General features: G+C 43.3%; 1 protein-coding gene across 6 annotated transcripts in view; it reads left to right on the top strand.

The window, feature by feature from the left end:
• Nucleotides 1-12,512, top strand: part of CEPT1 (choline/ethanolamine phosphotransferase 1) — a 32,301-nt gene that overhangs the window by 3,481 nt on the left and 16,308 nt on the right. For 5 of the 6 annotated variants that reach the window (XM_064733313.1, XM_064733314.1, XM_064733317.1 and 2 more), the window contains exons 3-4: nt 1,718-1,865; nt 2,924-3,065. In XM_064733313.1, coding sequence (XP_064589383.1) covers nt 1,718-1,865; nt 2,924-3,065 — 290 coding nt within the window. Of the gene's footprint in view, nt 1-1,717; nt 1,866-2,923; nt 3,066-10,569; nt 10,655-12,512 lie in introns of all 6 variants that reach the window. The other variant, XM_064733318.1, reaches the window with a different exon arrangement.

Here is a 12,512-nt window from a genome sequence, read left to right as displayed (position 1 = left end):
AATAACTTAGTGCTGAGGCAACTTTGGCCTGATCTGATTTGCCACATGGCACAGCATGACCAGGGAGGTGCTTTTTAAGTGTCAAGGAGCTGTGTGGGGAAGAAAATGGGGCTCTGAAACTCCAGGAGCAGAATTTCTCCTCCTCCCCCCAAACCACTACTGATTTCTGATGTAGATTTTCTCCTCCTTGTAGCTCAGCTTTAGTTCTGCTTTTTTTTCAAGGGTGACTCCTCCCTTCCTGTTGCTGAAAGGTGCAGCCAGGGCAGATGGCTGTCACTCAGGGCCTCGTGCAACCAGAGAGTAAAGGAGATGCAAATACTTCCTGCTTAGCTGGGAGGACCCAGCTGGAAAAGTGCTGACTGATGGAATGGTACCTGAGTTAAAAAAAAAAAAAAAAAAAAAAAAGGAAAAATTATCTGGATAAGAAGAGAGCTGTGAAATTTTACTTGGATATAAATAGGTCTAAGTGGAAACACCTACACTGCTCATGAAAGGAGCTTTTAAGAAAGGAGAGCCAGCAGATTGATTTTTAAGTTTATAGAGAAACCTTCAGGGTGATGCCATCTAACTTAAATGTGGCAGATTAAATCTGTACGTGAGGGATAAAAATGAGAAGGAGTTGTGTGGCATCAGAACCTTGGCTAAATGTGGTGCTCTGCTCTTGGGTGACACATTTCCCCTTTCTCACCTTGTGCTGTTTGTACAGACAGTACTGTAAGCACATCACAGCAGCAGCTTTTGGGGCAGAACAAACTGTTTTGGTAAATGGCAGGAGCAATGCAAATTGTAGAAGGAAATACATTTAAGTTGATGTGCTACAAATTAGTCATGTTTGTGTTGGCCAAAACCATCTGGACTTCAGGGCTTTATGAGATTAAGCTGTATTTGGTTTTTCTTGGTGTGGTCTGTAAAATAAAGGTGCTTGTAAGTGCTCACTTCTGTAAAGTGTGTCAAATGTGAAGATTGCAAAATAGCCAATAATATCTGACTTATGGATGTGTAAACGCAGATGGAGTAATGGCACCTCCCTGGCTTTTGTGTTCTTAATGGCTTATGCTTCAGAAAGCATAAAAAAGCCTGGATTGTGATCTTTCTCCAGCAGGGCTTTGGCATTGTTTGTGTTTCTGTCTGAGTAGAAATCGTTTTCATGGATGTGACCATTAAAGGTTCTTACTGTAGATCTGGCAAAGCTGCTGGTGCCTTGTACTGGAGGGGACACTTGGTGATGGAGGGGCTGTGCTGCGGAGCTCCAGAAATGCTCTTGGACTCAGTCTGGGCACTGGTAGTGACACAGCTCTCAAATGGTGGTGGACTGGTGAAGATGAACACTGTTGAAGTGTTTGTGACAAAGTTGGGGGCTAAAAGTTCCCAAGTTTCTGAAATCCCAGTTACAACTTGCATATATTTAATGTAACTTTGTTATGCACTGCTTTGCAAATGTAGTATTACAATTTTTCCAGCTGTACAGTGCAACTTCCTACTTCAGAGCAGGGGCTGTAGCTATTAATCTGTCACTGGTTTATTTACATTCCACATGTAATAACCATTCTGTCTGTCCTTGCAAGGACCAGATGCTGAAAGGTCCCTGGGTGAGGAGGAGGATGTATGTGCAAAGGGAAAACTGTTTTGTCAGGCTGTGGGACAGCTGCAGGCTTTCTCTTTCTTAAAGAGAATTTTATCTATTTTAAACCTTATTGTGATTGCCTTTCTCTCTTAGGCACCTCCCTGGGCATACATTGCTTGTGCTTGTGGCCTTTTCATCTACCAGTCCCTGGATGCTATAGATGGAAAACAAGCAAGAAGGACAAACAGCAGCACTCCATTAGGAGAGCTTTTTGATCATGGCTGTGATTCATTGTCCACAGGTATTGTTGTCATTTTTAATTGAAGTAGGAGGATTAAACTGCTCTGTTTCAGGGATCAGTTCTGCAATACAATAAAAAAAGCTTCTTTACTGAAGAAAGGACAACTGATAGTGTTGAATGTAGCAATTTCAACCAAGAAAGTCACCTTTCCATAGAACAGTGCTCTGGATCAGCTGAATGTCTTCTCTTGTATTACATTGAAAACAAAACTAAGCATGGGACTAATTCAACCTGAGACAGCACTTCTATATGATGCTTTAGCAGAGTCTTGGTTCTAAAGTATTTTCTGTAAGAAATTGTCATAATACTCTGCTATATTATTTCATATTGACTTGATACAGAGTGATACCAAGACAGGTCTAAGCCTAAGCAGTGGGACTCTACAAGTCAGAGTTTAGGATTTGAATCATGTAGGTAATTTCCTGGGTAGGTGGAGTTCATCGAACCAGTCTGAAGTTTAACCCCATTGCAAAAAAATTGTAAAATCATGGAATATCTTGAGTTGGAAGGGTCCCACAAGACTGGGTCCTGCTCCTGATTGGATGTTTTGGGTTCCTTAAGTTTTAAAGGTCTTAGGCTTTAAATTTTATGAATTCTTTGTCAGAGTTGTATATGGGAAGGGTGGAGGGGAAAGCTTAGATATGTTACTCATCCTGAATGTATCCAGACCTTTGATTTTCTTAATGCCATCAGAGAAATTCAGAAGACAGAGAAAAATATTTGGCAAATGCAGGAGAAAACCCCAAAACTTGTTGCAGGCTGCAGCTGCAGAAATTACTCAAGTCCCTTAATGACATTAGGCATCACAAGGAATAAAAATGTAGGAGACTTAGAAACCTTTAATATTGATGACTTCCAATAACTGATATGGATTGAAATGTGTTGTGCAACCTGTATATTTTTAAGTGGAAGCATTAATCTCTTATTCCTATGAAATAACCGTGCCAGGATAAACCTTCCCACTGTCCTTCCTGTGGGCCCTGTTGCTAGCTTTGCTTCTGGTGAGGATGCTTACACACATCCACCCTTTTCACTCTGTGACTGATTTTCTCCTGCAGTCTTTGTGGTTTTGGGAACTTGTATTGCTGTGCAGCTGGGCACCAACCCTGACTGGATGTTCTTTTGTTGTTTTGCTGGGACGTTCATGTTTTACTGCGCGCACTGGCAGACGTACGTCTCGGGGACACTGCGCTTTGGCATGTAAGTACCTGGCTGAGAGAAAGGGAAAAGTCACCCTGTTCTCCTGAATTGCACCTTGTGTGCCCATAGTGCAGCTTCCCAGAGCAGTAGCAAATTGTTTTTATCCATAGTGACACCCTTAGAGCTTTTGGCAGGTGTTGGATCTGTAATTAATAGTGAATGTCCCTTAGCTTGTGTTAGGAGTGGTAGCAATATAATTTTGGCCTGTTAGTTAATTAGAGCTTTTGTTGTAATGGAAAGTACCTGCTGTTTTATCCTAAGACTGGAATGCTTTGGTCAGATGGTGGCAGTCTGATTTTAGCATTCATTAAACTCTGTCTTGATACTGCTTGATTGTGATGTGCAGTTATTCGTTAATATTAACCATAACCCTTAAAATATGCTGTATTAATTGCCCTTGTGCCTCCAATTTAGAGTTCAGAATCCCTTTTGGTTAGTGCAGATCATGGTTCTGTCAATAAATGGAACCAAAATTGCAGTGCCAAGAAGGTCAGGAGCAGAAATCCTGTTTCCTGCTGGATGAGGCTGGGTGGGAGGTGCAACACAAGGGCTTGGTGAGCTGTGGGATTCTCTAACCTTAATAAGGAAATAAATGTATTCTATGGTGAGAATTTATTCTGTGTTTGCAGAGTAAACAAACACATTTCAAATAAATGTACTGGAGAATTTTTTTTTTTTTGCATCTGGAAACTGAAGTTTGCCCTTAGTTTGTGGGATTTTGAAACAATTCTAGAACAACTACATACAGATGTCTACTAGACTGTTATTTATGGTCTATAATTGCTAGTCTATAGGCTAAAACAGTATAAATGTGAGTCTCTTGTATATGACAGTTTTTATTGGCAGGATACTGTTTCAATAATGCATATGCTCTTGAGAAACTTATGTGTTTCTGCTCAAAAATTTAAGATGTTGGATCAGTTTTAAATGTCTATTAGAGGAAGAAAAGAAGAATATCTAGGCTTCTGTTCCAACTCTGGCTACACTGAAGCATATTGACTGAAACTATCCCCTTCTGGTACTTACATCTTTAAAATAAGTCATGTGGCTCCAATACTTTCCTGTTTTAGGAGTATCACTTTCATGTTGTACCAGAAGTCTGAATGCTTTTAGCTCCCTTCAAACTTTACAGGGCCCTGATAATCAAACATTTCTGGATATTGATCAAAGAACACAAAAGCCTGACCTTGGCATCTGCTTGACTTTACAGGTAGAAGTATCAGCCTCCCCAAACTGCTGCTGTGCTGCAGAGAAGTGTTTGGGTCAGTGCTGATGTTGACTGGGACATTCCTTTGTGAGGAGTCTGTATTTTGGAGGCATTTTTCAGCAAATTTGATTTTTCTGCCTGGCCTTATAATAATATAAGAATGTGGTGGCCATTAATATGTGGCTAATTCATATAAGGCAATAAGCACCTAAAGGTGTGTATCATTAATTTAGATAACACAGCACTGTGTAGTAAACATATTTGTTCCTTCTTTTGCCCTCTGTCACCAGGTTAATAGACTGTCATAAGCTGATGTTCATTTTAATGCCTAAACCATGAGACTATTTATCCAGTTAACAGATTCTCACTGTTTGACACTTTTTTTATGAAGCCTTCATTTCACTAATCTAAAACTGAAAAAACGGTATTTTATCAACTCTTTCAGATTCACTGCAGTGCACACACTTAGGTATCCTTAATCCTGAATAAGTGGGCTCAGAGACAGCTGTTGAAAGGAGCCAAAAAATCCTTGTGCACAGGAGCTTTTTCCTGTCTGTATCCCCTATTGTGACTCTCAGAGAGAGGGTGTGGTAGTGCTGTTTTAGGGAATGTGACAGTGGTTTTGACTTGACTGAATTCTGAAGCAGCAGGAAAGAGTAGACAGCTGGTTATCACTTACTCTATTTGTGGTATGTTGAAGAAATTGTATTTCAGTGCAGAGAGAGCTTGATAATGAAATGGCTTGCAGAGGAGCAGAGGGTGCTAAAGGGAGAGATTGTATTTCCCTCCTTCCACACAGGCCTAAAGTGCTGAGTTATAGAATCAGCCTGTCTTGCTGGAAAAATCCATCTTAAGAAAAACCAGGAAAATTAGTGTCAAACAAAGTGTGTGCTCGTGGAACAGCGTGTGGTTTGTGTATGGGGAAGGGATTGCAGCTCCAGGAGCAGCTGAGGGAGCTGGGAAGGGGCTCAGCCTGGAGAAAAGGAGGCTCAGGGGGGACCTTGTGGCTCTGCTCAACTCTTGACAGGAGGGGACAGCCTGGACAGGGTCAGGCTGTGTTCCCAGGGAGCAAAGGACAGGACGAGAGGAAACGGCCTCAAGCTGCACCTGGGAAGGGCCAGGTTGGACATCAGGAGGAATTTCTTCCTAGGGAGGGGTGGTCAGGCATTGGAAGGGGCTGCCCAGGGAGGTCTGGAGTCCCCATCCCTGCCCAAGGAACAGCTGGATGTGGTGCTCAGGGCTGGTGACAAGGTGGGGATCCATCAGGCTGGGCTCGTTGATCCTGGAGGGCTTTTCCAACCTTAACAATTCCATGATTCTCTTTGGTGTCACTGCGCCAACCTTGGCAAGTCCCTGAAGCTGAGCAGAGCCTGTCATATTGCAGGGCAGGATCATTTCCCCTGAGGGAGGAGGAAATGGGATCCATTCTGTGAGGTTCCTACAGATTCTACAGGTGGAGGAGGAAAACTTTGTTCAGTTGGGCCCAATTACTGAATCCATCAGCTGTGTAGGTTCTTCATCTTCTGCCTGACAGCTGTGGGGGATGTCCCTGTGCTACTCCAGGTTTTGGAATAATCAGTTGAGTCAATAAAGTTCCATGATCTGTCTCCATCTTCAATTGATCACATAATTCCATTAATTATGATCCTAGCAACCACCACTCTTCAAAAAGCAATTGGTGTTGATTAAACAGCTCAAATAGCTAGAGGTCAGTATTGCTTAAGCATTCCCCAGCAGGAAGCAGGAAGTGTCTCAAGGCAAGTAGGGCAGGCTCCAGGAAAGTCACTGTAACAATATCAGCAGTGCAAAGGCAGCTGGAACAGCAGGGATAGAGTTAAATGCAGAAGTTTTACTTAAAACACCTGATCTGGGAATGATCTTACGGAAAAACAGGAGTGCTCAGCGCATTTGAAAAAGAGAAAGGTGATTTTGAATGGCAGAGAGGCTTAGTATTCAAGCAGCCCAAATAATGACTTTGTTCTCCTGACCTGGTTTCCAGCCCAGGAACTGGTTTGTCTGGGTTGTGGATTTGCTGTGCTGCAGCAGAGGATGAGCTGAGTCATGTATTGGGGCAGCTGTGCCATCACAGGGGCTCCTCTGCTTTGCAAACAGAGAATTTTTTCCTGCCTATCCCAAAAATCAAACTGCCAAGCTGCAATGGACTTCCATGTGTCCTTGTGGAAGCAGATGAGAGGTGCTTCAGGGACACACTGCCGAAAACAGATTGTTAGGGAGTACAAATCCTGAAGGGATTTTTCCAGTGTTATCTGGAGCCCAGGTGTGATCACCTGGTTCTTCCCCAATCCAGGGTTATCTCATTTGGATTCAGTAGTGGTCCTGGTCCCTGCAGGAAGTGCAGGAGGAGAAGCAAGTGTGTGCAGGCTCAGGATGTTCCAGCTGCTCAAGGTCAGAGCACAGCCTGATTGCAGGGGCTGTCTATCCCTGTCAGAGCTGGATTCTGCAGCACAGCTCAGAATCACAGAACCATGGAATTGCTTTGACTGGGAAGGGACATTAAACTCATCCAGTTCTGCCCCCTGCCATGTGCAGGGACACCTTCCACTATCCCAGGTTGCTCTAAGCCCTGTCCAACCTGGCCTTGGATGCTTCCAGGCATGGGGCAGCTGCAGCTTCTCTGGGCATTCTGTGCCAGGGCCTCACCACCCTCAGAGGGAAGAATTTCTTCTCAATATCCCATCTAACCCTGCCCTTTGGCAGCGGGACGCCATTCCCCCTTGTCCAGCCTGGATGTACTCTTGAGAGACATGAGACACAAACTGCTCAGGTAAAGTCCTAGTGCATTTGTTCATGATGGAAGTGCTGGAGGTGCTGAATCATATTGAAATAACCCAGTGGGCATTGAACACTCAGGGGTCCATCCAGAGATATGAGGGCTGTACCATGGTCTCCAGCATTTCTCCTACAAGTTACTGCATTTTCTGGTTTATTACAACCTTTTTTAATGAAAATACCATAAGTTGTGATGGTAGGAATTATAGCTGTAAATATATGTGGGTAAATATAGACACAATGAGATGGAAATTAGTTTCCAAGGAGGTTTCACAAAGGAATATCATAAATATGAGATGAAGAATCAGTTTTTACCACCTTTCATATAACTGAAAAGTCAAACATGGTTACACTGCTGTTTGAATAATAATCCCCAGAGAAAGCAAAATTATTCAGGCTGCTGAACAAAACAACCTTTCTTGATGAGAACTGGAGAATTTGGGGAAAGATTCCTGTTCAGTGACTCTGGAGCAGCTGTCCAGGCCCAAGAGCCTGTGGGATAATGGGTTGGTTCACCTGAGTCCTTATCACCACTGCTGCCACTAAGGTCTGAAGGAGAGGTGAGGAAATGGGGGATTTCAGAAAGCTAAGCCAGCCTTCCTCTTCAGCCTCAGCAGAGGAGGAGTTGATGTTCTATCTTGCATAGACAACACACACCAAATACTGACATACAGGGATGGAAGCCTGCCAAGTCAGACTTTAGCACGTTGAGTTCTTGCTCTTGGGAACAGCCTCAGCATCTCCACTCTGAGATAAGGCAATCATTGCTATGATTGTAGAGCTTAAAACTTTCCAATGCTTCTTGGAGAACTTTTACACCCAGGTTGTTTACAGAGGAGAATCTGAGGCTAAGTAGAGCCTCTGTTGGTGTCAGGGGATGTTGGGTTCTCTGTGCTTGCAAGCAGGATGTGTTGAAGTGTCTTTGTGGTGGGTGTGAAGTTTGGTGTTGGTAACCTGCACCTCCTGCTCCCTCGGTTGCGCTGGCAGCGTCACAGAAACTGCAGCTGGTGAGGGCTCACAGAAAAGGTGGGGGGGGTGGTTTCCACATCCTCCTCCTCTTCCCTCCCTTCAACAGCATTTTCAGCCACAATCCCATTGGTCATGTGTGGCAATGCTGCTCCTGATTGTTCTGATAAATCATTGGAGTTCTCACTTTCCTGTGAAATAATGAACTGCAGCATAACAAGCATATGGCTATTGCCTACCCATGCAACTTCTGTGTACCTCTGGGAGCAACAGAAGGAAAAATTTACATACTGATGTGTATAATAACAAGGAAGGGAGCTTATTTTAAATTATTTTTCCCTTAATTTTTAATATTATTTTTTCCTTAACATGAATTTCCTGGTGCTGGAAATAATTCTAATTCATGTTCTCATTTTTTCTATACAGTTTGCTTTATTCACGCTGTTGTATTTCATGGCATCCAAGTGAAACTGCTGGATTGGAATGAGTTAGGATAAAACTCTAATAACTTTATAACGAAGTGTTTGCACTTCTGGCATGTGACTCTCAGCCTTTCTTTCTCTTGTGTTCTGATGTTGAACATTCTTTTCTTGCTGCTGTGGTTCCCCTAAGAAAACAGTCCTTTGTCTCCTGCTCAGATTCCCAGTTCATTGCTCAGCCTTAGTAATCCCACTTGCACGCTCAGTAGATATGGACAAGACAGATGGAAGAATCATCATTTTGCAGACTAGAGAATTAACTGGTAGATGGATCCCTGTAAGTTTTCCAGGCCCATAACTTCTGTTTTCTGTTGAGGCAGGAGTGTTTTTCTTGTCTGCTGTGATTTGGGACTTTTTCATGGAGTTTTGTGTGTTGGGAGATGCATAAACCTCCACCGTAGTTTTATACAGCCTTAAAAAGCTGTATTAGATCAGCTGTGTTGCTAGAGATTGACTTGATTTCAGGGCTGTCCCCAGTGTAAGTGTCTGTTTCCTGTTGTCATTGGCTCATTTTCTCAGGGCATTTCTCTATTTGAATTCAGTTTGGGTTCCCTGTTAGCACAAGGAGGGGACTGACTGCAGCTGTCTCTGAGCTCTGAGCCAGTGGTGGCTCTTGAATTGCCTAATGATTTGTTTAGTCAAACAGAGCATTTTAAGAATTGCCCATGGAATACACTCAATAAATTAGCACTGACAAGGGAATATTCTGGATGCAGCACTAATCCCCTGTGTGTTAATTGGCTCCAGACTCAGGAGCCTGACAGGGTTCCCAGCAGGGCAGGCCCAGGGATTGTCAGTGCCAGTATCTCCGTGGAGTGAAGCACATGCCAAGGTCAATGCCCCTTCTTGAACTTGCCAGATGATGTTTAAAAGATGGATCCATGTCTGAATTACAAATATCACCTAAAATAACATAGGAAAAAAGGAACAGAAACTGCAGCTGTTGTGAAGCACCAAAGTAGCTGTGGGGTTTGGGCATGGGGCTTTCCCTTCCTGCGTTCCCTAAAATACCAACTATTACCTCTCCTAGCTATTTACTGTGTTATGTACTGTGATAATTACACTGAAAATGCTTATCAGGCTGAACTTCAGTGGCCCCTCTCCTCAGGCCTGGTGTCTGCATATCATCACTGCACCTGAGCCCTGCAGTGGGGCCTCAATGACCTTTCTGTGCTGCCCATTTGAAATCCCTTGGCATCGTGGGTGTCTGTTCCAGCACACTCTGATAAGCACAGCCATAAACAGGAGCTGTGTTCTGGCTGACCCTGCTGTTGCTGCTGAGTTATTTTCTTTTTAAACTAGATGGTTTGAATTTTAAATTTGATCCCATTTAAAAATCTTTTTGTTATGATAAAATGCAGATTTATGGCACTGTACTGGGAGAAAGGGTGGTTTCCGCGGCTCTGTTGGCTCCAGCATAATTTTATCCCTTTCTGTCAGGGGCGAGAAATAAATAGATACAGAATGGAGTGTCATTACCCCTGAGCAGGGGTCCAGAGCTCACTTCTTGGAGCATTATTTGACAAGAAGCTGCATGAGGAGGGAGGTGAAACTTCTTCCTTTTCCTCAGAGGTGTCCAACTGAAATACGATCTGCATTTCTGCTCCTCTGAAACATGCAGGAGCATCTTCAGCTAAAGAATTCATATATTCAGTGTTGTTTGCAGACACGAGCATGAGGTCAGGAGATGAGAGTTGTGGATTGTGCTTGGTTATGGGTTTTATTCACCATGACTTAGAGCAAGGAATTTCATTTATTCCCTCATGCACACACAGAATGATTGTTTTTTCTCATGTGTTGGAGTGATACGGTAAAACTGTAAACTGCAGAAGTTCTGAATGAAGATTTAAACGTGTAAAATACTCTGTGGGTTAGAATGGTTTTGTTAATTCATTAATACCCCTGGTTTTTGTGATTGTTAATCCCTCCTCTGAATCGCCCTTTGAGTCATCCCCATCCTGGATTTTGTCCTTTAGCCTGACTGAAGATGTTTAATGGTTCTTTCCCCTTCAGAGGAGTGCTCAGGACAGAGCTCTGAACTGTTTCTCTCCCTCACCTGTAGATTTGATGTGACAGAGTCCATGCTCTGCACTGTGGCCATCCAGCTCCTCACAGGCGTGCTGGGGCCCTCGTTCTGGAATTTCACGGTAAAGCCCTCGCTGGGCAGCGCCTGCTCGGGCCAGGGCAGCACCTCTGTCATGCACTGCTCTGGGCAAAGCAGCCTCTGCAGCGTCTTTGTGCTGAACACAAGGAGGAAAAAGATTTCAATGAGTAGGAAAAATTTGATTTAACTGGAAGCAAATTGTTTTGAAAGGGTCTCATTTTGTTTAAAACCAAAGCAAAACCTGCCTGTTCAACAAAAGTTTGATTTAAACTTTTCTTTTTATCATGGTTTTGGCTTCACCTAAAAGCCAAGCAGGGCTGTGGAAGCAGCTCTAAGTGTGGGTGTAGAATGTTGTTGGAACTGCTTTTTAAAACTTATTTTGTTGCTGCCATTTCATTACCTTTCCACCAAAAAAAGGAGAATTTCTTGGCTCTTTCAGGAAACTGTCTTGTGTAATAACTTAAAAAGTCTGGTTAAAAATGTCTGGTTTAAGCTGTGCAGCTTGATCCCTGTGCTTGTAGCTTCATGAAGAAGTAACTTCCTTTCCAGCTTGTCTTTATTTTTAAAATGCTTTTCCTTATGTCTGTGCTAAATAAGTCCTTTTCCCCTCTAGTTTGCTAGCCTTAAAGACTTTCTCTTCCTTATTTCACCTCTTTTTTTTTTTTTGCTAATACATTGTATGTGGGTGAAGTCCCCTCCCAATAAAATGTTATCATTAAAAGTGGATTCCTTGAAATATATAATAGATTATGATTACTGTTGATGCATTTTTAATCTGGACTTTTCCTTGAAATATTTAAGGATATAAGAATAGGTTTTTGATCTTTCTTAGAACTGCATCAGATGTTAAACAAAAGTGAGGTTATTTTTTTGATGGTTGGTTTGCACAGCCTTTGTTAAACCTGTGTGGATGCTAATTATTTTCTAATAGTTCTTTTGTTTTTTTCATGTAGTAGCTCAGCAAAATCTCTGCTTCCAGGAGGTTATTTAGGAAGATGAATTACTGGCTCTGCTTTAGGTGCAGCACCATCAGCAATCTGGTAAATCCTGATGTGTCTCCAGCTGACCTTGAGAGCTGGGTGGCTCTAAAGGGAGTCAGGTAACAGCAGTAACTTAATTTTTAAAATACTTTGTTCATAATCTATGAAAGGCTGGAAATAGTGTCAGGAAATGGTAATTTAGCAAACAGTAATGCAAAGGAGGGAGAGGTTAAATCAAGATTTTAGCCTGTAATATCAACTGACCAAGGAGTCACTGAGGGCAGAAAAAAATTATAAAATCACATAGTTGTGAAACACTCAGAGAATTTGAGTGTGTGAAATCATTCCCTGGTGTGATGGTTGTAGGGTGGAAATAACTCAGATTGGGTGATGAAAGGAAATAGTTTGAACTGGAGTAGGACAGTTTACCATGGGGTGGAAGAGAGAGGAAGGGCAGGTGCAGAGGACCTGGAGCTGCTGAAGATGTGCATCTGTACCCCCCTCAAAGGAGGCCTTTGCCATTCCAGGAGATGCTGGTGATACTGGTTTACAGACAGCTGGGGAGTAGGCTCTGAGGGGATGGGCCAGGCAGGGCATTTTCACAGAATCCCAGACTGGTTTGGTTTAGAGGGTCCTTAAAGCTCATCCCATCCCACCCTGCCATGGCAGGGACACCTCCCACTGTCCCAGGCTGCTCCAAGCCCCGTCCAGCCTGGCCTTGGGCACTGCCAGGGATCAGGGGCAGCCACAGCTGCTCTGGGAGCCTGGGCCAGAGCCTCACCACCTGCACAAGGAGAAACTTCTTCCCAATGTCTCATCTGTCCCTGCCCTCTGGAACTGGGAAAGCACTTCCCCCTTTTCCTGTCCCTCAGGCTCCTGTCACTGGCTCCTGAGACAGAACCCCAGGTGTTGCCTTTGACA

This window comes from Zonotrichia leucophrys, chromosome 26, assembly GCF_028769735.1.
Source record: "Zonotrichia leucophrys gambelii isolate GWCS_2022_RI chromosome 26, RI_Zleu_2.0, whole genome shotgun sequence".
Taxonomy (NCBI): Eukaryota; Metazoa; Chordata; class Aves; order Passeriformes; family Passerellidae; genus Zonotrichia; species Zonotrichia leucophrys.
Note: the sequence above shows the minus strand (reverse complement) of the source record. Positions and strands in the feature narration are given on the sequence as shown.